This window comes from Podarcis erhardii (assembly GCF_964252035.2).
Source record: "Podarcis erhardii genome assembly, chromosome: 2".
NCBI lineage: Eukaryota > Metazoa > Chordata > Lepidosauria > Squamata > Lacertidae > Podarcis > Podarcis erhardii.
The window spans coordinates 94,341,050-94,366,459 of record NC_138498.1 but is presented as its reverse complement, the minus strand read 5'-3'; the positions used below and the strand labels follow the sequence as shown (position 1 = coordinate 94,366,459).

The 25,410-nt window shown below is 39.7% G+C and overlaps 1 protein-coding gene across 5 annotated transcripts in view; it reads left to right on the top strand.

Annotated features, from left to right (window-relative positions):
- LOC309336526 (contactin-4) overlaps positions 1 to 25,410 on the top strand; it is a 525,279-nt gene that overhangs the window by 156,185 nt on the left and 343,684 nt on the right. For 4 of the 5 annotated variants that reach the window (XM_081852419.1, XM_081852423.1, XM_081852427.1 and 1 more), the window contains one exon: positions 6,054 to 6,140. The exons of the other annotated variant lie outside the window; for it this stretch is intronic. In XM_081852419.1, coding sequence (XP_081708545.1) covers positions 6,065 to 6,140 — 76 coding nt within the window. In that variant the 5' untranslated portion in view covers positions 6,054 to 6,064. The remainder of the gene's footprint in view (positions 1 to 6,053; positions 6,141 to 25,410) is intronic. 5 annotated transcript variants of the gene reach the window in all.

Here is a 25,410-nt window from a genome sequence, read left to right as displayed (position 1 = left end):
CAAGCACAAACACAGCATATGCAAGAAAAAAGAATGCAACTTTGGATGTTACTAAGCAAATATGGTAAATATGAGTGGATTTTCTGAAAAACCACAGCTGCTTTGTTTTTCCCTTGGTTCTGCTGCCATACAATGATTTGACTTAGTGTTCATGTGAACCCAAGTTTATTACTTGCCTTGCTCCAAACAAAACCATAAGCTGTAGCACTGTTTCAGATGCAATACTAAGCCAAACCATGTCTTAGTGGCAGGTAGCATGACAACAACAGGACAGGGGGAGAAGCAAAGTGGCCACAATTTTACTCTGAACGTGCTCATATTTACTCATTCATGCTGAATTATGATTAGAATTATATGTGAACTGGTACATATTAATTCTGTAATAGGGATTTGTGAGGGGTGGGTGTGATTGACGAAAAGAAAGAACAAAACAGAGAATGCATTTTTCCTCTCTCTATATCTAATATTGTTGACTTACTTTCCACTGTGCAGTACCCTGTTATAGGCATTTGCTTTCAGCTTCATGGCGAAAGGAGAGCAATAGTGAATCGATCTATCAGTGTCTCCAAGTCATGTGTGTTACGATGCTACCAATTCATTTTATTCATGGAACACCTGGGGAAAGCAAAATCCAGGTTGCTGTAAAATTCATTCATTTCTAACTTTTGGCTAGCTCATTTAGTACCTATTTTCCTCCCTCTTTTTTCCTTTTTGCATCATTTCTTAGTCTCTACACTCCATCTCTGGAGGTCTGCTAATGCTCCTTTTTTCAGGCTTGTGACAGCCAGTGGCGTAGCGTGGGGGGTGCGGGGGGCCCGGCCGCACTGGGCGCAACATCTGGGGGTTAGGGTTAGGGGGCACAAATCCACAGGTTAGGGGGCGCAAATTACTTGCCTTGCCCCGGGTGCTGACAACCCACACTATGCCACTGGTGACAGCTACTGTGCCTTACACAATTCTACTCATGACACCAGCCTCCTACATCCGTGGCTCTGTCTTCACCCATTGAAGACTTCTAGAGAATGGCTTTTAAATACTTGAGACTTGGCCTTTTAGTGGAGTCTGGTTTTGAAAGTAAAAATACAGTCTTAATCATGTTGTGTAATGCTACCCTTTCCACCCAGGAAAAATAGTGAATATTACAACAGAGTTTGCCTGTTTACACTTGTACCAAAAGGTCTACACAAATATATCTGGTACATTCTAGCTTGTGTGACCAGCAAATTCTTGGGTTGAGGTTTAGATCAGAGTTGAATAGCAAAAGAAAGATTAATCCTCTCACTGTCAGGCCAGATCTCTGTGGCTTTGGGATCAGAAACCCTTCTTATTTTGGTGCAGCTTGATCAGGCTATCATTTCTCATTGATATTACTTCCAAGGAAGCAAAGCAGGAAGGGAGAAGCTAGTGTGTGTGTCAGAAATAAGAGGTTTTCTTCTTTCAGATATTCACCTAGGCTTCAGTCTAGATGGAAGACAAAGAGGAACTTTGCATTGGGGGCTATGTGAGTGGTTCGGACAGCAAACCACTCACCTGGGGCTAGGGTCTGTCTGATGTCAACATGTAGGTTAAAGGAAAGCATGTCACTTTTCTTGTGGTGTTTGGAAAATTATATTGCACTTGTTTGCTTTTCTGCATCTCCATGCATGGTAGTAGGAGGGCTGGTAAATGCAGGCACTCAATTCCAACAGCAAGTACACATTTGTGATTCTGCTGCAGGCTTTGGACAACCAGCCTTGGGCTCCATGGACTCTGATCCACCAGCAATGGGAGCCTGGTCCAATTACCCAGCTGGTGGTATGATAGCCTTAGTCTCAGTCAGCTCCTCCTCTGCCAACTCTGAGCTCAAGGAAGACTTGCCAAGTCATTTTTGTGAGAGAAAATGAATAGGGCCTCCCCTCAACACACTTTATAAAAAATTAGGGCATTATTTAATTACAGATAAGAAGAACATGTTGCAGTTTTAAAAACCAGAACAGACGTGAGTATAAGGACAAAAAAAAAAAAAGAGCAAAAACACCCAACCCCATTCATCAGTTTTGTTTCATCAAAGGGGTAGTAAAGCAGCAAGCTGTTTGCCTAAAGGCATCAAGTCTGGCAAGGATAATGTCGCACAGGAAAAACAAACAAACAAAAAAACCAAAGGAGCTGTGCAGATGTAGCACCCACCTCAGGCTATAATTCTTTATAGGTTTCCATCATTTTTCTTGCAGCAGTGGCAGCCCTATGCAGAGCAGCAAGATGAGACATAGGCAAGCTAGGAGATATTTGTGCCTATGTCTTGTTGTAGCTGCAAAAGTAACAAGGAAAAAATGGTAGCTGTGATGTCGTATTAAAATCCTCAGACCTTCCCTGTAGCTAGAAGTTCTGCCAGTAAGCACACCTTGCAATCACCAGCTTGAGTATTTACTTTCACTGGGTGGTTACTGCCTTACTGGGAAACAACTAAAGTCAGGGGCAGAGCTACAGCCTTCTGGGTGATTGTACATATGTAATTAGCATGCCAAAAGTGAATGCTCTCGAAGGTAGAAAGTGCTTTTATTTATAGCACCTTTCTTAACATTGCATACAGCTGTAAGTATCCAACTGGTGTGAAGCTGCTCTTATAGTTGGGAGCACCAACAGTATAATGACCACAATTGCAAGTTTAGCTCTAGGGCTTTATTGGATAGATAATATTTTAGAAGGTTTCAGGGGTTTTTTTATATGCACAAGAGCGACTAATGTGCCAGGATTTCTTTTTTTAAAAAGTGAACATTTTAAGCCTAATCCTTATTCATGCCACAAGACATCCATAGCAATTCCACAAGTGCATTACTGTGCTGTTGGGAGAGCTGCTGGTAGGTTGACAGGTGAAAACTTTCATGTGTGGACCAGTACACATAGGGGTTGCAGATGGAAACTGAATCAGTCCCTTGGTTAAGATTTGCTATACAAGGGATCACTTCTCAGGAAAATTAAATTAAAAAAAAACCCTTGTGCACCTTACATAATTGAATCACAGTTCCCTCCCACCAACCCCACAAGTGGTTATCAAAGTTGTCGGTTGTCTAAGGCTTCGCTTTACACATTCCTTAGTCACGGTTTTTGGAGCATATAGATAACTCTGTATTCATCTTGTTAGGCTTTAGATTAATCTAGTTTCTTTTTGCCTGTGAACTCCACAGATGGAAGCCATTCATCACAAAAAAGTGTTCTTTTTGTTCTGTTGCTTTGCAAACTTGGTCTGTAAATTTCTGCTTGACTGCAATATTACAAGCCTTTGTGCTCACTGTACAAGCTTTTGGGGAGTGAGAATCTTCCCCTCTGTCCATCCGTCATGTTTCTTTTTTTTCCAGTTTAGGTTGTGGCTGGCAGAAGCAAGTCCCCAGTCAAACCTTGAGAAATCAGGAGTAAATTTTTACATCCTTTATTAATCCTGCTAAATTGTAAAACAAGCAGGTTTTCATGACCTGGACTCTTTTCTATTTAAGTTTTAAGAAGAGTCCATTTTTGTCACTTGGAATCCGTTTTCCTATAGCAGAGATCGCTCAGAAATTTTGCATACATTTGAAGTGGGTAGAGGAAATAGTAGCTTATGGAGCATGTGGAGACAATTTTTATTTTCAACGAAACTTTGTATTAAATTAGATAGTGGCAATATTGAAGATAATAAATCTTTTATTTCACCAAAATATCACCACTTCATTTTTCTTGGAATTTTAAAGGATTATGCTTCCTGCAGCTTGTTTTTAAGTAGTACCATCCTTGCAAGTTTTGAAACAAACACACAAGCCAGATTCTTTCTAAGAGTAATCAAGTGTCAAATATATAAAGTTATAGATGGTGCCTTCCTGCATTTGGAAGCACACAGTCCATTTATTCATTAAAACTCTGAAAGCTTAAATGTGTAAACATCCAGAGCTGTTTTGTGTACCTGTCACTTTGGTAGTTTTTTTTTTTTTTAATGAACATTGATCATGCTCATCCAGACATATATTTGAATTAAGCAAATAGAAGTGCTTTCTCAGAACACTGGCAGAACCTATTTCTCTGACTAATATTTGAAAGAGCCCCAGGATGCACCTGGGAAGACACTTATCCATTTTAGGCACCTTAAGTCAATATTAATCCCAATAAAACATGATCCACTCTTAAGAAAGCTATTACAGTTTGAGAAATAGGTCAGCACAGAACATTCCAGTTCCTCCTGAAATAACCCTCAAATGTTTTTATCTTGCGATTTATCTAGTAGTGTATAAATATGGTTATAATCCTAGGGTGTTACTTCATAGTAGAGATTAGTTACCCAAGAAATGATAGCTTAAAAATTGAGCCAGCAGTTTACAGACAAGTACAAATATTTTGATAGATACTATGTAGCTTGGCTTTCAAAAACTGAAGCCCTTAATAGCAACAAATGTCTTTTAGATGGGCTTATGAAGAGCACAACTTTAATACGAGCCACTTAGAGTCGAAGTTGTTATTTTGGTGCTTTCTTATGGGGGGAAATGACAGACAGGAGGAAACCTTTTATTGAGAGTGAAAAGACATGCTCTCTTGACTGCTCTTTCTTACTCCTGCATATGTGGAGATACTGCTGTCATGAGGCAATGGAGTGATATTGTTTGTAGGGGGTGGGGATGGCTTTATTGCTCCCCAGAGCAGGGCATCAGAACTTTGATCAAGAACAGCTGGAACAGTGTCTATTGAAATAGAGATTTACTTAAGTGAGAGTGAAATTAGATTATTTCAGCTGAAAACTCTGCAACATCTAGAGAAAGCACCTCCTTTCGGCTGAAGTCATAGTCAAATGATTAAGAATAGCAAGAGGCACTGGATAGTACGTAATCGGCTTTGCTGGAGCTTGTAATTTAACTGAACAAGTTGATAACAAAAGATTTTCTGTCCTCCAGGAAAAATAAGAGAGGCAGATGCCTTGCACAGCACCGTTACTCTTTTGCCCCCAGCTCCGGAAGTGCTTTGCTCCTCCATACCCAACCCCTGTGCTCTTGCATTTCACACACCCACTGACAACTGTGTAAGAGTTATTATTCTTTGGTGTACTAACTCTCTATATCTATACACACACCCATTTTAACAAGAATTCCTTTGCTGGATAGTGTGTTGTCTGTGTGTGTGTGTGTGTGTGTGTGTGAACTATACCAACACAGACAACTTAAAACAACAAATGTTACAAAAATACACATGGTGTTTACATGTGCAAATGCTATGTTGATAGAAATATAGACTCGTTACCCGTTCCTTCTTAATGACACACTTCTTCTCTCAACCTCGTGGCTTTTATGCAGGACTCCACTCACCCACCCTCCCAGGGACCAAACAAGCTCACAGCTCACCTGCAAAATCCCACAAAGAAGAGCGCTCCAAGAACCTGCTGTCGTTATCCTAAGCACTCTCTCTAGGCAGTTTTTATCGACTGCCACCAGGGTAGATGGCATTTCCCCAGGCTTCCCACATTATGCCCTATTCAGCAGTCAGCTGCACTCAGGGCCATGATGTAAGTTGAGTCAACCACCTCAGGCAGCAGAATCCACAGGGGCAACAGGTGCCAGTGTAGATCCTTATTCCGCACCCCCTTCCACCTTGTTCCTGATGTAGAGCTTCATTCAACACTTTTTTCCTTGCTTGGGAAGCACCATTTTGTGGTTCACTTCAGGTGCAAAAATGTCTTGGGCCATTCCTGGCTGCACTCTCCACATTCAGTTCCAGGCTATAGCAGGTTTGGTGATATTCTCAGGTGGGCCCAAGGATGGCAAATAGGACATCCCTCCACTCTTACAGTTCTTTCTGTAGCCTCTGCAGGCTTCTCATGCAGCTGTTTTCTGTCCCATGGCAGAGCTTGCTTTTATGGGTAGAGATGACAAGGTGGATCAGCATCCCTACAAAGGATCATGTGACTCCGTTGTTTCTTATCTTTTCTCTGTGTTATAGCTCTATGATGTCCTACATCTCTGTTTTTCTTTAGGTCTATGGGCTCAGCACTGTCCACCCTACATTATCTGCTTCACTGATCTAAATAAGAGCTCTGGTTTGTTTTTGTTTTTTTAATGCAGGTGCGTGTCACATGTTTGGGACCCTTCATCATAAATACCAGGGAAAGAGCTATCCCATGGACAGTTTAAGAAGCGGTTCCAAAAAAGGTGAGCGTGATTTCTGAATGATATAATACATTCCTTGTTTGTCAGTTTACAGATACTCTGAAGAGGAAAATACTTTTCTATGTTCAGGCTATGTTTTCTTCAACTCTGCAGTACCTGTGCCATAATCCTGGTGATCAAAGTTTGCAAGTAGTTTCTAGCTGGGTTTAGCAGCAGCAGCCCAAATATGTCAGGCTGGGCCAGGATTAGAATCCCAAATATATTCTAGTCACTGGGCCTCTAATATCAAATTGTTAATAATTTGTGGCATAGTTAATCCTCCCCCTCTCCCTGTGGATTGTATTCCAATTCTGAAAACAGCAAAAGAGTCTCCATCCATCCATAAGTATTTCTCATAGTGTTTTGTAATTTTGCCATCACTGTGTTCCTAAACATTCATGCCAACTTCTCTGCCTGAAATATAGTAGTAACGAAACACTCTTGGAAGTGCTGTAGATAACCGATTTGCACTTAAAAGTTGTGAGGGCCAATCTACCATATACAGTGGTACCTTGGGTTACATACGCTTCAGGTTACATACGCTTCAGGCTACAGACTCTGCTAACCCAGAAATAGTACCTTGGGTTAAGAACTTTACTTCAGGATGAGAACAGGAATTGTGCTCTGGCGGTGCAGCGGCAGTGGGAGGCCCCATTATCTAAAGTGGTGCTTCAGGTTAAGAACAGTTTCAGGTTAAGAAAGAGACCTCCGGAACGAATTAAGTACGTAACCAGAGGTACCACTGTAATTTACTTTAAAAATGTAAGGCAGCAAGGCTAAGAAATTCCTGTGCCTAGACAGCTAGACAGAGTAAATAGCATTGGAACAGACTCATTTGGAAAGTGGTGGACTCTCCTTCATTGGAGGTTTTTAAGCAGAGGTTGGATGGCCATCTATTTATGGATGCTTTAGTTGAGATTCTTGCATTGAAGGGAGTTGGATGGGATGGCCTTTAGGGAATGGGGAGCTGTGTATATGCTGTTGTCATCATCTTTGTCCATTGGCCATGCTGGGTGGGGACTGATGGCAGTTAGATTCTTGCAACACCTAGAGGGTCTCAAGTACCCCATGTTTAGACTAAAGCAGATCCAAGGGTTCAATTCATGATGAACTAGGATTGTTTTTACCATATTCTGACCTCTTTACCAGCATGATTAAATACTCGTCGTGGTCTATGTTGATGTCAAATGTTTGATCGGAAGCAAATGTTTCTTCCGTAATGATTGTAGGTGGACAAGTAGGCTAGAGACAGGGAATTTAAAGAATGATTTGTTTGGGATTTGTATTTTGAAACCATAAAACTATATCAGAGAGATTATTGTGATCTGTTGAAGTGGGAATTGTACAGAGTTTCATTGAAGCTTGATGGATTACTGTATTTTAATATTTTGTTGGATGCCGCCCAGAGTGGCTGGGGAAGTCCAGCCAAATGGGTGGGGTATAAATATGTTATTGTTATCATCATCATCATCATCATCATCATCATCATCATCATCATCATCATCAAAATTTGTCCCACAGAATAGTCAAATGATTTTACCTGATTAGCTAACCTCTTTCTGACAGTGGCTAATGCTGACATTTTAGCCTAATTGAGCTGGTCAAATTATTCATTGCTAATAATTTATCTGATTGATTTTGGCACGTTTCTTTTTAGAAATTATTCAAGGCTAATTTTTCCTCATTCTCATCATTTAACTTGCCTTGTAAAAGGGTTGATGAGAAAATAATTTATACAAACCACCACCCAGAAAACTTCTTGATATATTATAGAACAGTGAATGTTCTTCACAGGACTCTGTTGAACATTGGCTTATAAAAAGTTTCACAATGAAATGCTTCAGGGTGAAAAGTTTGCCTATTTCGTCCCTCACCCAACCTGGTGATATGAGCCTCCTCTCCCATAGATGACTAGTCTAGTGGCAACGAGATTAACAATAGCCCAGCACCAGGAAGTCACCAATAAATGGCAGTAAATTAACTGTCAGCGGTTGTTGATGCTTATGAAAAAACTGACACACTAAGTTGAACAGTGGGTAGGCTCTTTATACAGTTTGGCATTAATTATTTCTTTCATTAACCAAGAAGACACCCAAACACATGTACCAAATCAATATGCCTGTATTTGGAATTTGTGATACCAAGGTGGTTTCTGAAATGTTGCACAACCTACTTGAGACAGCTTTCCATCTCAGTGGAATCTGCGGACAAAATGCAAGCAACGTGAATGCTGTCCAAATATAATTTATCCTCTCGCTTTATCCAGAAGGGTGACCCCCGCTTTATCCAGAAGGGTGACCCCTAAATGTGACAGTCCAGTTTCTTTGATCTGCTATATTTTCCAGAGAGAGAGAGAAGAGGATATGCCACATATGACTTCAGTCCTTAAAAAAATTACTCCATGGATGTTTATGTTTCTTCTGTGTTGCATGCATAACCATTAGTCATTCATTACACTCACAATCACCTGGGCAGTAGGTAAAATAGTCCTACTGACCACTGACTGTCGAGTAGTAGAAGGATGTAGATTTTGGATTGGTAATGGCTCCATTGTTTAGTATTCAGTTTCTTTGTTACAGTGAGACATAGAGGAGAATATTTAAATGTGAGTCAAGTGACATTCAAGAATGATCAGTGCACAGCAGTCACTTTCTATTGTAACAATTACTATTATATGAAATAAAGGTTTCTAGTCTGTCCTGCAATTCAAATGTTCCTGCATTGTTGGACAGGAGAGGGAAAAGAGATCAGTCACTGATGAAGATAGCCGATGGCAGTGGGTAGATGAAACTGTCAAGCAAGTGAAAAAGCAATAAAGCATACAAAAATATTAAAACGAATATTTTTTATTCTAATCGGCTAGCAATCTGCAATTCCTTCTGCCCGAGGCTCACAGCTCCTCTGCGGGCTAAACAGAAGATGCTCTGAGACCTTTTATGCACTCATCCTAACACAACCTAACCTTTCCTATGAAAAGAAAAGGTTTATTAAAGTATATACAAACACACACACAGAGAACCTTTTGTTTAAATGTGTAACTCTCAGAAGAAACTACAAAAAAGGACACAAATGGGAAGAGCCTCTGGCAGAAACTAAAATGATCAGATGAAAGCTACACCAAAAGATCTTAAATACCAAACATTAAACATGTTTGTTTCATGGGTGCACATTTAGTATATAGGTCTCTGGCCATACAGAATATTGTGGAATGCGCTCATTTGCTCCTCTCTATGTTCCATCATGTTATGAGCTGGTGCTTTTGAGATGTTAAGGGACGCGGGTGGTGCTGTGGTGTAAACCACTGAGCCTTGGGCTTGCTGAACGGAAGGTTGACGGTTGGAATCCCTGTGACAGGATAAGCTCCCGTTGCTCGGTCCCAGCTCCTGCCAACCGAGCAGTTTGAAAGCACGTCAAAGTGCAAGTAGATCAATAGGTACTTCTCTGGTGGGAAGGTAAAACGGCGTTTCCGTGTGCTGCTCTGGTTTTGCCAGAAACGGCTTATTCATGCCGGCCACATGACCCAGAAAAACTGTCTGCGGACAAACATCGGCTCCTTCGGTCAGTAAAGTGAGATGAGCGCCGCAACCCCAGAATTGTTGACAACTGGACTTAACTGTCAGGGGTCCTTTACCTTTACCTTTACGTTCCATCATGTTATGAGCTGGTGCTTTTGAGATGTTTGCTCAGTGGAAAAGCAAAAGTGAATTGCCTTAATACAACAATAGATCTTCCTTTTAGCAATGTATGGAATTTCCACTATACAGGGAGATTAATGAGCATTATAAAAATCATTGGTGTACATCTGAAAATGTACCATATTAGGAAGCTCACAGGTCTTTCCCCTGATGTGGTAAACATTATCTGTCTCAGTACTAAGATACCTTCATAATCTTCTTCTTCATGCTGAAAACAGTGGTACCTCAGGTTAAGTACTTAATTCGTTCTGGAGGTCCGTTCTTAACCTGAAACTGTTCTTAACCTGAAGCACCACTTTAGATAATGGGGCCTCCCGCTGCCGCCGCGCCGCCAGAGCACGATTTAGCGGAGTCTGTAACCTGAAGCGTATGTAACCCGAGGTACCACTGTACCAACCACCTCTGACCTGACTATTGATTATTGACACTTGACACAGGGTTCTTTCAGTGCTGGTTCCTTGGTTGTGAAATGCCCTCCCTAGTGAGGTGCACTTGGTTCTATTATTATTAATTTTCAGGAGGAAATTGAAAGCATTCCTTTTTACCCAGCCATTTGGTGTCTGAAGAATATGGTTCCTGGCAACCCAGAAATAATTGGATGGAATAATGTTTTTAGCTGTAACTGCTTGTAGATATTTTGCTGCTCTGGGCATCTCGGGGGGGGGGGGGAGGACAGGAGAATAATTCAATAACTAACAAAATAATAATAATAATAATAATAATAATAATAATAATAATGTATAGAATCATTTTCAAAGGTTTCTTGTGGACAGATTTTAAAAGGGGAGAAAGAACTGTAATCACATAAAATTCTTCTTGAGATGAAAAAGTTCCCAGTTCCTGTGGGAAAATTTTCTTGTTGGGGTGTGTTGCTTGTGAGAAGTCATCCTAACCTCAATCCTGTAGCGAGAGAGAGAAGAAATCCTAAAATGGTCACTGTGTGAGACAAACATTTTCTTTTAACAAACACATCCTGTTTGGCTAATTGACACAATATAGAACTGAAAATGCTATTCTGTGCACTAGTAAGAGAAGCAAAAGGCATTTTGTGCTACCTATTTTCCCAGAGTAATTGATACACTTTGCTCCATTACCAGCTATCCATCCTGAAGGCACAGAAAAAGGGTATTGCAGTACAATTTGTCATCCAAAACCAATGCTTCTTGTGATCTATTCATGCTTCATGGACTCTCCCTACCCACACCCCATCCCATTTTACACATCCATGGTCATCCGTCCTCTTCTCTTTGGTTGTCTTCCCTTCATTAACTGCAGCAGTGTGGCTGCCCTCTTAATAGTGCCTTAAGACTATCTTCTTTCATGGTGATTCATCCATTCATTTAAGTCTTGGGTGAAGCTCTTGAAGCAGTCGTTTTAAATAAGAGAAAAAGAAATTAGATAAATCTACTAGTGGGACTCATTTTGAAAGTTCTAGATACAGTACACAATACTGAAAATTGACTCTACTCACAGATGTTCCTGCTGATGGAAGGAGAAAGATGGTTTTTGATGATACCATATTTCCCTGGCAGAGTAAGGGAATCTGTCAAAATATTTTCCAAATTGTAGGTTTTGCACATATTTTTGAATACAGTAGCGTATTTTGCTATTAGTTGGATTTTGCAGTGGTTAAATTTTTATTTCTCTCATTCCACTTTCTCCTCTAAACCGTTGTTAGCTCCTATTAGTACATGCATTTTCAAGCAGAATATGATCCTTATGCCACCTGAAGTATGCATTTTCTTCTCCATATTTTTATAAGTTAATTTGATGAGAAAAAAAATGTGTGTATCCTAGAAAGACCTAGAAAGACATAATTCTACATTTAACACCATATGCACGGTCCTCCTGTATGTGGAATCTGTTTTCTCTTCAAGCCAGCAGCCAATTGGCACTTCTTTCATGTGTAAAAAATGAGCTAAACAAGGAGTGGTAAAGAGTTAGAAAAAGCTAGAAGAAATTAACTGGAATTGAGTGACTAGACAGTAGTTTATAGATAGTGGTTTCTTTTGCACACATTGTTTAAACCAAGCATTCCCAGCTATCTCTACAATTGCTTATGTACATACCTCTCTTAAAGTTGGGTTTTTACAGGATAAGCAGTTTGGATGTGGTTAGTTAAGATACGTACTTCATGTGGAAGAACCATTGCAGCAAGGGTGCAGAAACTTTGACCTTCCAGATTTTGTTGGACTAAGTCCTGTCATTTCTGACCATTGTTCATGATGGCTGGGGATGGCAGGAATTGGAATTGGGTTTCATCTGGAGAGCCACAGGTTCTTCATCCTTTACTGCATTGCACTTTGGGAAGACTCTGGAAGATTATTTTCAAATAGCAAGAACCAGACTTACAGCATATAGACTCAATTTGAGACCATCAGAAACAAGTGAGTTATGTTATAAGGATCTTCTTGTAGCACATTACTGTAGTATAGGGTGGTGTTCATAGTGTTACCTCCACTGATTTGAAGGCATCTCTTGGAATAAATCTGCTCTGAAGGGTTTGGAGACTATAAAGCACAGAGTGGGGGCACACAAAGCTGCAGGGTGGAAAAAGCATCACTGAAAATTGTCTCTGTCCTTATTGTGCTGATAGATGCCTTCAATAAGCAGAGAGAACGCAACTGGATATCACCCACTATTTGCTTTGAAGGAAAAGGAGCATGTGGCTAAAGAGAGTAGCTTAGACCCAAAGTTCCTGTAAGAACTCTACTCACAGGATGTTCCTGTTAGTGGAAGGAGAAACATGGTGTTTGATGATATCATAGTTCCCTTGCAGCATTGCTTAGGAGGGCTGACAGTGGGGTCTATGGGATGAAGGGAGAGATTAGTGAAAGCTGCCTCCCTGCCTTCCTCCAGTTGAAGCACCCTTTGGGTCACAGTCCTTTCCACAAAGGCAAAATGAGCACTTATACTCACAAAAGGAACACTCTAGATCCAACACAAAAAGTGGAATACTAAGAGTGACATCACAGGGCTTAAACAAGAAAGCATGGCAGCCTATGCCATCCTTCAACTCATTTTATGCCTTTACTGTAACTGCATACACACCCTACATTAAAAGCACATCCCACCCCCCAAAAAGAATCCTGGGAACTCTAATTCACCCTTCACAGACCTACAGTTTCCAGCACCCTTAACAAATAAAAGTTTCTAGGATTCTTTGTGGAGAGGAATGTTAAATAGCTGTAATGCAGGCATGTCCAAAGTCCAGCCTGGGGGCCGCTCGGCTTAATCTGGCCCTTGTGGCAGTTGATTTCCCAGGGTAGAATCCGAAAAGAAGGCCAACAACCTGAATCCTAAAAAAAGGTAAACAACTTTGGGCTAAAATGCTTAAATGCTTAAAAAAAAAAGCTTAACAACTTCAACCCTAAAGAAAAGTCAACAACTTTGGTCGGCCCTCATGCATGTTCACTTCATCAAATCTGGCCCTTTTTGAAAAAAGTGAGAGGTACCAACTAGGAGGTTGATTTATTAGAAGGGTCGTTGTTTTGAATATTGCTGACCTAGACTGATCTTGTTGGTCCCTGAACAGCTATTCGGATTGGCATGAGGATTGTTGCAAACCCTGCATGACTTACTTTCTCAGTGTAGGCATACTAAATCACCATTCCTGATACCTCAAAATCTTCCCTCTGTCAGCCGATTGACACCTGAACTTCCCACCACCACTCTAATATTTTGGCTACACTCCAAAATCTAATAAAGCTTTGAAAAGTGCCCATTCACATTGTTTCAGGAACTCAGGGAAAATTAAAACAGCAACTCTTAACTATTTTCATCAGCTAGTAGTTTTTGCAATAATGGAAGTTCCTGCAAATGTGTGCTAACAAATCAAATGCAGCTCATCCCGTCTGGGATTTTGGGGTAGTATTTATCTACTACAACCACTTTTGGTATTAATTTAGTAGGAAAATGGGATATAAAAAATAATCTAAAATGAAACTACTCAGTAAAAGTCGAGACTTTTCTTTTCCAAAAACCCAACCCCCAACCCCCGGGTATTTTCAAATGCCATGCCACTCTCAAGTCACTTTTTTTTTTAATGGAGTATCTCCATTTTTTTTAATGGAGTTAATGGGGATGCCACAATAAAGTCATTCTCTTGCACTTCCCCCCTATGTTTCTTCCTTTTCTTTTTTTAGGACTCACATAATCCAACCTTTTTAAATTATTGGAACAGCAATCATAATAGTTCATCTAGGCCGTTATTAACTACTGTAAGTGGCAGTGGGCCTCCAAGGTATCAGATAGAGGTATTTCACCACACCTACTTACCTGAATGTTTAACTCAAGATGGAACCCTCCATGAGGATATTAACACACAGAGAGAGCACATCTTTCACATGGTGTTGTATATATTCTACAGAGCTGTGCAGGGATACTGACTGCTTCATCCCCTATGTTTATATTCTCACCTAACTGGTAATGCTTGTTCTGTACATCTTCATGCTTTAGAGAGAAATACATCTTAAATCTCTTCTTTTCTTTCCCCCCTACACTTTTCTTTTCCAAGCATCTCTGCAGATTTTCATAAAATTCATACTCTGTTTGTAATGGCAAAGAAATAAAGCAAAGAAATAATTATCTTCATAATTTCTGTCTCAATAATGTGCATTTGGAGAACAAAGTTAAAACAAATGAACATGCATCTGAAAACTTGATTAAATAATCAATAATTTTTATGGCAACTATAAACAAGAATAACATAATCAGGGAATTAAAGTGACCTTGAATCCAGGTACATTACTATTGTGCAGATATTGTTTGACTTTAATTTTTGACTTTAATTTTTATTAATGTAGATAATGGCTTATGCAAGCCTTATGGCTGTATTACTAGCACTCTAAAATTTAATTAGATTTTAGAACAGCCGTTAATGTCTTTTCTAAGATTCTTCCATTTGAAGGCAATGGTAGTAAACTGCATCCCTTTCATTTCATTGGGAGGAATTCAGTATCTTGCTAAGTTAAAGTCTCTTAGTGCTGTACTACTTGTGCTAGCAAAGTGGCTTGCACAAAAGAAGACGCAGAAAGCCAGCCCGGCTCTCGTGGCTGGTTACACAACAGAGTGCTGTAGTACTTTTACTTCCTATTGCAGAAGCAGTTTTACATCCAGTTACACAACAAGCTTCCCTTAGCACAACTTTTGCACTGGATTTCATATTGCGCAACCATTATTCCCGCTAGTGCAACAGCACTTACACTGATGGCCAGAGAATGCTGAATCTGGTCCATTATGTTTTGAAAATAAAGTAAAATGTTTGGTCAATGGCACTGTAGTGTGTGAACTGGAGGCTTCAATTTTCCTTCCCCAGCTGAAATTGTGGTAAAAAACCCTTGCCCATGTGGCAATTAGCAAAGTGGGGAGTGTTTTTCCCCTGATGCTAAGTGCTTCTGTGTAAGCGGTTTTTACTGATATCTAAGCTGGAGAGGGAAGGCTTAACCTCTGCTCTGTGTGACTGCAATGCAAATGCCCCCCCCCCTCGCTATAAAAGACAAACAACATGACTGCTAATCAGGTCATTTCCATAATATGAAGTTAGGACCTAGATGTGGTGTTTAATCAAGGACGACACTTTAAATTCTCATTATCTTGTAGGTGGCAATCACAGAGCCTCTTCTTTGCAGTTTACAACTTGGAAAACTTGCACAAAGGCCAGATTTCCACTTGATTGTCTCATGAACCAAGCAACTTTTTGACTATGTTTGGAACTACAGCTTCATTAAAAACAACAACTCCAGGATATGGATACTGAGCTGTAGAATTCAGGGCAGTGTTTATTGACAGTTCCTATACTTTACCCCCTGCCTAAGTGCTAATTCCAGAGTAACAGTATATGTGAATAATTCTTCGCACAGCAGCAATTTCATCCAGCAATTTACAGGTACAGGCATGGTCATGGGACAGAGATGGTGAATATGTGGCTCTCCACATGTTTTTGACTTCCACCCAAGTCAGCATAGTCAGTGATCAGAGGTGATGGGAGTTGTAGTCTAGCAACATATATTATGCCGCCTGTTTCTTTGCTCTGTCATAGAGCATAGCAAGCCCACCTCTCCATTCTGGCAAGTGCTCAGGTATCATACCAGGCAGGTATATGGAACTTCGCTCTGTTTTCTTGTGAACATGATGAGACACAGGACCTTTTCTGAGCTTTCAGATGGGGGACGGGATTGTTTCCACAGCTTTGTCATACTTCCATGTACTCAAAAAACATACGTTCAAAGAATGGATCAACCACTAGAATTATCTCTCTGCTACAAGCTTTGGAGGAAGACTGGGACTTCTAGACATAATAATTATGGGAAGGTAATTGAATGACCTCTGCACTCCAACTTCTCCGCCATGGATCCCCTAATTTTCTGATATGGATGTCCTTGTAGGTTTTGAAGGAATCTGAGGATTTTATGGCCCATGCTCAGGGCACGAGTCAGGCCTGTTGGCTTTCATCATCATCTGGTTAAAACTGAGGTAGAGCACACTCAGAAGCTCCCTCTTTCTGCATATTGCAGACATTGATTAATAGTGGTTGAGTAATATCTGTCCTTAGTTAGGATTTAGGAACTACCGATAACTTTCTATGGTATCCCACAGTACCTTGGAGCACAGCAATGATTTATGCCTTTATCTGCTGGCCATAGAGAAAGTCTCCTTATATTAATGTACACTTGAACTTTCAATGGTCACTTTGTACTTTTCTTAAATACTATATTGGTATGTGTAAAAACAAAACAAAGCGCAATCCTATTATGGGCTTTTTTAATGAAGATAATTAGGATGAGAAAAATGGAGAGCAATTCCTCATGCTTTATAAGACCGTGTCAGCTCAACTTGTATTCACTGTGTCATGGTAATTATTGAGAATATATGTTAACTGGGGGGGAAATGCTGTAAAGTAAAAATGGATGCAGAGATCAGATGTGTTAGGAAAAGATATTATAATGATATATGACAGTGACCTAATTTCTGCAAGCATCTCCCAGGATAAAATAATCCACTAATTTATAGCTATATAATTAACTGACCAAGAACAAAATCAATCATGTCAAAATCATCAAACTGTGTAACAAATCACTATAACTTTCTGAAAAACTGTCTTGTACCACTCTGTTATCCTCACTGAACTCTCTTTATGAATTCAGTAAAGCAAATTAATATACAAAGTTAGAGATCAACATCTCCATTGTTTTACATTTGAGCTAACCAGGATGGGGAGAAGAAGGAAAATCATAGATTATGTGGAAGAATAATTTCCAAGCTTTCAGGGAACTGGACTATAAACTGATGTTTCTTCAGGATATTGTTATATAGTGTGTATTCTGATATAGCACATATATAGAAGAGAAATGGAAAAAAGAGTTTGTAACTCAAAAGATAAAAGTGGTCCTATATGTAACTATATCTATCATTGTATAAAGAAGATAAACTGGAGTAGAAAATGTAAACTATGAAATCTTCCTTTGCACATTACAAATCCTAGTAGAAATGGTTTGGTTTCATTTGAGAGACACGAACAGCATCATAACACAGCAAGTGGCTCTTTATGAACTGGCTGCCAAGAATCAGGGGAAAGGGAGTTAGATAAAATCAATGTAAGTTGTTTTAGTAATTCAGCTGTAATTCATTGGTCCTTGGTCCAAGTCATGTTCACTGTGAGCAGTGGGGACTAGAATTTGGAAATGAGGTGAGGTGGAAGGGAAGGTAAACTTCCGATACTGCTGAATGGGATTATCCGGAATTTTGGAGTACATTGCCAGCAATATGCCAATGACACACAGCTCTACTTCTTTACATCTGCAGGTTTTGTAGTGAATGTGCTGGACCGTTGTCAGCAGTGGACTGGATGACAGCCAGTAAACTGAAGCTGAATCCATATAAAACTGAGGCACTGTTAGTGGATAGTTTCCTAGACCAGATGGATGGGAGGTTGCCTGCTCTTGATGGGGCATGCAGCATGATGGCTGTCGCTTGAGGATCCAGGTGACCTGGGTGGTGCAGAGAGAAGCTGCCTTCTATCAGCTTCAGCTAGTGGCCCAGCTCCACCCCTATCTAGAAAGGGATACCTTAACTTCTGTTGTCTATGCTCTGGTAACCTCTAGGTTAGATTACTGCAATGCATTATACGTAGGCTATATCTGAAGACAGTTTGGAAATTTCTGCTGATGCAGAATTCAGCAACCAGGTTTCTTACAGGGGCAAGATGGTTTGAGCATATAATGCCAATCCTGCCCCAACTACACTGGATGCCAATTAGTTTCTGGACCCAATTCAATGCTTGTTTTGATCTATGAAACAATTCAGGACTGTAATACCTCAAGGATCACCTCTTCCCATATGAACCAACCTGGACCCTGCAATCATCATCTGAGGTCCTTCTTCATGTGACTCCCCCACAAGAGATCTGGAGGGTGGCAACACGAGAATGGGCCTTTTCTGCAGTGGTTCCCCACTTGTGGAATGCTCTCCCCAGAAAAAACTTTGTTTTTTATTATGATATGTACTTTTGTGTTATTATATTGTTTTTTAACAATTAAAACATCTATATTCATGCTTAGTATTAATCCATATTTTGGGATTCAGCGAATCCCCTGACTTCCCTCCCGTCCCTCCCCTGGTTCCTTTGTGTTATTTTTATTAGTGCGTGCCAACAAAAAAATCTTTATCTCTAATTACTTCCTTATTATATTGTAAACTGCCCTGTGATCTTTGGATGAAGGATAGCATAGAAATATAAACAGCAAAAACAGCACTAATAATCTTTTCATCTGAAATTAAGCTGCATTTGAGCTTGTTGGTGTCTCCAGTGTCTTCCCTCTCTTGCATAATGGGTTTTGGCTTGTATTGTGGGTGTATGTTCTTTGTTGTTTTGTTGAAACTGTTGCTGCAGATTAGTGAAGACCTTTAGCGAGGAACAATAAACTTGTGAACTTGAATGTCACAATCAGCTGTGCTTTGTGGAGAAGTAGTTGGGTGCTCCCTTATTCCCTTCAAAGAATAAGTGATCTAGGACCTCCTCATTGACTCACAATCATCCAGACATGCAATATTCATGATTTCTCTACCCCAACTTTCAAAATTATGATGGCCACAAAGCCAAATATAGTACAAAACCTTAGAAGTGCCATGGAACAAACAAACAAACCTGGTCTGAATATTTGTCAGGAGTTCTGTGCAGAAATGATGTGACAAAGGTTCCCTTTAAAAAGTGAAACATGGATGTTCACCTTTGTCAAAGCTCTTTCTTGATGTTTCTTCTACCTCCTTCTATACCATTTTTTCCTGATTAAGGCTCCCCTACTTAGATTAATGCCAGCTAATCAGGAATGATGTAGTGTTTTGTAACTTGAAAAGTTTTGTTACATGCTGGTGTCACTTGAGGGGGAAACGAAACTGATTTAGAGTTGGAGTAATAATAATAATAATAATAATAATAATAATAATAATAATAATAATAATATATTTATACCCCACCCATTTGGCTTCCCCAGCCACTCTGTGCAGCTCCCAACCGAATATTAAAAACACAATACAGCATTAAACATTTAAAACTTCCCTAAACAGGGCTGCCTTCAGATGTTTTTTAAAAGTAAGGTAGTTGTTTATTGCCTTGACATCTGATGGGAGGGTGTTCCGCAGGGCAGGTGCCACTACCAAATGTTTCCTGCACTGCTCTTATGGAAGATCCTAGCCAATGAGAGTTCAGTGACAGCAAATTACCTCTGTTCAGAGTAAGGGAATATATGTTAATAGGCAAATGCTAGTGAAAAGGATTGCAAAAACAACTCCTTCTTTTGGCTTAGCAATAATCAGAAACAACTTTCCCTTTCAAGTCGCCACTCTAAAAACAGGATCAAGGACCCTAAAGAAATATCCCAAATATATATTACTTTAATTCTTTAATTAAATATGTCATCAGATGGGATACTGACAGATTGGTGTGCAAGGGATGTCTAAGTGCAGCAGCTAAAACACATTGGATGTGTTATATCTGTCACCACAACAGAGACAAAAATAAAGCCTGGAATTTACAATATAGGAAAAAAAGAAATCATGGTGCAGTTACTCAGGAAAGGATATCTAGCAATCTGTAAAGCTGCTGGTCTTGTATTCTTTCTGTTTGAAGAAAAAGGTTCCGTTTTCATTGAGCTGAATACTGTGAAGAATGGGCAGCACTCGACAAATAGGTCAGGAAACAACACGCTAATTATTTATCAGTAAGGAAAAGTCATCAGCTGCTGATAACCATTATTCATCATTCAGCATTATTGATTTTTACATAGAGCAATAATAACTTGTCTAATGAGAGGTTATTGTATAATTCTGCCTGAAGGCTGACTCTGCTGAGAGGGCCATTAACCAGAAATAACTATATTAACTGGATGAGAATGAGTAGAGTGCTGAGGAAGAGATGAAACTAAAACCTGGGAATTGGTTTTGCTTTTCGGTACTGGTATGTGAATGGGGAGCCCTTATTTAAAACCTGTATAATGCTGCAGGGTGAAATTTATTAACTTCAAAGAAAGGCTTCTCTAAGGTATTCTTTAGATTTTTTTATTTACTTTTAATTTCACAACATTTATATGCAACTTTTCTCTGAATGTTGACTCTGCTGGTTGAAGCTGATGGAGTCCAGTAACACCTGGAAGCCTTCGGATTCCACACTTCTGCGCTAGAAACAAAATATTTACTATGTAGCAGTGCCCACAAATGTGATACATAGCTTTCCAATTTAGGTCCATGTTTTTGGCAAAGTAGACTCTTAAGTCTCCTAGAAATTGAAATACAGTGGTACCTCAGGTTAAGTACTTAATTCGTTCCGGAGGTCCGTTCTTAACCTGAAACTGTTCTTAACCTGAAGCACCACTTTAGCTAATGGGGCCTCCTGCTGCTGCTGCGCCACTGGAGCACGATTTCTGTTCTCATCGTGAAGCAAAGTTCTTAACCCGAGGTACTAAGACAGGTACTAAGGTACTAACAGCTATTAACCCGAGGTACTAAGACAGGAGTGCCTGGCGTGATCTGGTCCATGGGGTCACGAAGAGTCGGACATGACTAAACGACTAAACAACAAGAACTATTTCTGGGTTAGCGGAGTCTGTAACATGAAGTGTCTGTAACCCGAGGTACCAGTGTATTGAAATCAAAGCCCCATATATACACACACACACGTTAAAAAATATTCCCACACCCTCTGTTTTGGTTTTGGCTGGTTGAGGGTTTTTGTTTTAAACTGTGGACACATTCATAATGACAGAGCAGGAATTAGTAGGCACAAATTCAACATGGGGAGCTTAGCATGGCATGAAAATTCCTGCATTGCAGGGAGTTGGACTAGATGACGCTTGGGGTCCCTTCCAACTCTACAGATCTGTGACTTTAATTCTATACTTTCTCAGTTTTCCAATCTAGTCCTATTCAGCAATGCTTAAATTGGAAGGGGAACAAGGTGTACAAACCACCCTCACTTTCCTGCATTGTAAGTGAATTTGACTGAACATGATTACAGTCTTCCCTGCAATCAGAAACCCGGTGGATTCAGTTTCTGGCCACAGGTAGGGATTTATTTTTTCTTCCTATTTACAGGCCAATATGCTTACAATCCCCATGTATACCTTCCCACTTAATGCAGGAATTTATTTTTGTAAGGTGGTGGTGGTAGGGCCAGTCCTGTTATACAATTAACATAAACTGGAATAGAATGTTTAGCTAAAATATATTAAAAGGTATAATGTAGGAAAATACTCTACTGCTTCACTCAGTTAATAATGATCTAAACCTGTAGGCAGATACATGCAAAATACAACACCCTGAGAGTTATTTTAGTTTCCATAATGAATTGTTAATGAATAAAATTGTGAAAAATATACATAAAGGGGGAGTTCAAATAATAGATTATATATAATCTGAAAAATACATGCTTTACATTATTTAGATCGTTTTTAATTATTTAGGCATTCCTTGTTGGACAAGAAAGTAACCTTAATTGTAAAATATATTTATTGTGCTTGGATATCTTCATTAAGTGTAAAGTGATTTATTTCCATTATATTTTTCTACTTCTTATGCACTGTTCATAATAGCCATTTGGCATGGACATGCTATGGAAAAGCATGCAATTTGCTACTGAATTTTCCTTAGGATTCAACTTCCTGCTGAAAAGAGCACCTATACATATTTATTTGGAAAATTCATTCCTGTGCCTGCATTGCACTCACAATACACATGTTAACTTACAAAAATATAACACCCCCCCCGTAAAACCCATTAAAAAACACAAATTACATATGGGGCAGTATATAAAACAAACAAACAAAAACCACAAGGTGGGCATCAATCTATTAAAACTACTCAACAGACCAGGCCAAATAGCTGTTGTAACAAATACAACAAAGTCAACAAAGTTGACCCCAAAGTTTAGGGTCAACAAAGCTTTCTGCAAAAGGGAATTACAAATATTGGATGCATCCATACAGAAAGCTGTCTCCAGTGTCCCAATGAGTCACATGTCCACTACTATTAAAATGCAGACAGGGCCCTTCTTTGCATTTTAAAGAGGGCGGGCTGTGTAGTATCCTGGGAGCTTTAGGATTAATATGCAACACTGGAAAGCCAGTGTCGCTATGGCAAAAATTGACATCAAATGCTCTGAAGCGAAGGCACCCAACAAGACCTGTGCTGCTGCATATTGGACCAGCTGAAGTTTCCTTTGTTAGGAACTGGGCAAAAGCAGCTACTCTTGTTTTCTATTTGCACAATCAGATGACATTCAAAATTGAATTACACTGTTGTTTTTAATTGCCAAACTCTCCTTTACTCTATCTACTTGATGAGGCCTAGATGGTTATATATGGATGTAGATGGATAGTTGACAAGACCCAGCCACAGGCAGGATCACAGCCAGTAGCTGGGCAAGGCTAGAACTGGCAGTAGGTAGGGCCTGGGCTCATTCACATACCACTAGGGATGGATGAATCTGTCAATTTCTTTCAGATTCTCATCTTTCCAATGTTAATCTGAGTTCCCCCCATTTCCACAACAGTTCGTGATATCTTTTTTTAAAACCCTCTTGAAAATTCATCAGTACTTTTAATGTGACTTTCTCCTAGAGTACACATTTTAACGCAATTTTGCTTAATATATAAACTTCTGCAAACAGTTTCCCCTTCTATAAGGCATCTTTATGTTATTTTCACCAATATATGCATGTGATACACATTTTATCTTAGTTGCTGCATTTTTGTATACGTTACTTGGCTGGAGAACTGCACTGCAATATTTGGAGAAGTGTGGATTTCAAGGGACAGCTGCATTTCGGTTTGAATATTCCTTCAGGAAGTGTGACTTAAAAAAGCTCCCCTTTAAATGTGGACTGAACTGAATTTCTCTCCCATCCATTCATACCACACTCAATGGAAGGATGTGTTTGGGGAGAAGAGGTTAAACCTTCCCCTCCTTACACACTATCTCCCCCCCCCATCAAATAGGGGGCATGCAGAATGACCCCTCCTCACATTCCGCCTCTCCCCCATGACAATCCTGCTCCCTCAACACCTGTTTGACAGGCTGGGGAGGAAAGCATATGTGAAGGATAATCCCTGCACACTACTCTCACCTTTTCAGGGAGGCAGCTGGCAAAGGGAAATTTGGGGTCGTCGCCCCCCCATCCATGGAGGCTGCACTGAAGGCTTCCAAGAGCTGCATGTGGTCTCAGGAGTTGGCCATATGTGCATTAGAGTAAACAAAAAACACTCACAAGAATGTACTTTAGTATCTTAAAAATGGAATACAGTGGTACCCTGGTTCCCAAACTTAATCCATTCCGGAAGTCTATTCCAAAACCAAAGCGTTCTAAAACCAAGGCATGCTTTCCCATAGAAAGTAATGCAAAATGGATTAATCTGTTCCAGACTTTTAAGAACAACCCCTAAAACAGCAATTTAACATGAATCTTGCTATCTAACAAAACCATTGATCCATAAAATGAAAGCAATAATCAATGTACTGTGCTATAAAATAAATAAGACAGTAATATTTTTTTCTTATGTGCACTGATGATAATCATTGTTTGGATGGGGGGCTTTTATCCATTTCTGCAGTCACACAATCAATCAGTAGCTGAACTGGGTTCCACACAGTCACAAAACAAAGTCACAAGCCACAGTCACATGTCAGTCCCATAAAACGAAGAACAAGTAACAGTCAAAAAAATGAAAAAGCCACAAAACAAAAATGCAACAAAAGCAAAAACAAAAGCTCCAAATATCACCTCTGTGTTGCGTGGGTGCTTGGGACTCAACAGCCAACAGACTCAACAGGAAGCCTCTGATTAGCAGCAGGGGACTCAATTTACAAACGGAACACACTCAACAGGAAGCAGAACATGTTCAGCTTCCAAGGCAAAGTTCACAAACTGAAACACCTACTTCCGGGTTTGCAGTGTACTATTTCCAAGTTTTTTTTTTTTTATAATAATTTTTATTGATTTTACAACATAAAGAAAAAACAAAACAAACATAATGCGACTTCCCCAAACCTCCCCTTCACTGCATCCAAATTTCAAAATTTTTAGCAATTCTTCATCCCATTTTTATATTTAATTCTCTTTAAAAAGAGTTTCTGCTTTATAAATTTCGATTTATAGCTGTAATTCTTAGTGTCCAATCCCCTGACATCTTAACATTCCGAAATTTTACAACAATTTTTAAGATAGATTTTAAATTTTTTCCAGTCCTCCTCCACTGTCTCTTTCTTCTGGTCACGGATTCTGCCGGTCATCTCTGCCAGTCCCATAAATTCAGTCACCTTGGTCTGCCATTCTTCCAGAGTAGGTAGTTCTTTAGTCTTCCAATACTTCGCCAAAAGGATTCTTGCTGCTGTTGTTGCGTACATAAAAAAGGTCCTATCTTTCTTTGGTACCAATTGGCCGACCATGCCCAAGAGAAAAGCCTCCGGTTTCTTTACAAATGTCCACTTAAGGATTTTCTTAATTTCATTATAGATCATTTCCCAGTAGGCCTTAATCTTTGGGCAGGTCCACCAAAGGTGATAAAAAGTTCCTTCACATTCATTACACTTCCAGCAATTGTTATTGGGCAAATGATATATCTTTGCAAGCTTGACTGGGGTCATGTACCACCTATAGATCATTTTCATTATGTTCTCTTTCAGGGCACTACATGCCGTAAATTTAATACCTGTGGTCCATAACTGCTCCCAGTCAGCAAACATAATATCATGACCAATATCTTGTGCCCACTTAATCATGGCTGATTTAACCGTTTCATCTTGTGTGTTCCATTTTAGCAGCAGATTATACATTCTAGACAAATTCTTAGTATTGGGTTCTAGCAATTCTGTTTCTAACTTTGACCTCTCCTTCTGAAATCCTAGTTTTCTGTCCTGCTTAAAAGTTTCATTAATCTGGTAATAATGTAACCAGTCTCGGACTTTAGGTTTCAATTTCTCAAAGCTCTGTAGTTTCAGCTTTTCACCATCATATTCTACAATTTCACAATATTTTGGCCAGTCTGTATCCATGTTCAATCTTTTTACCGCCTTAGCTTCCATTGGTGACA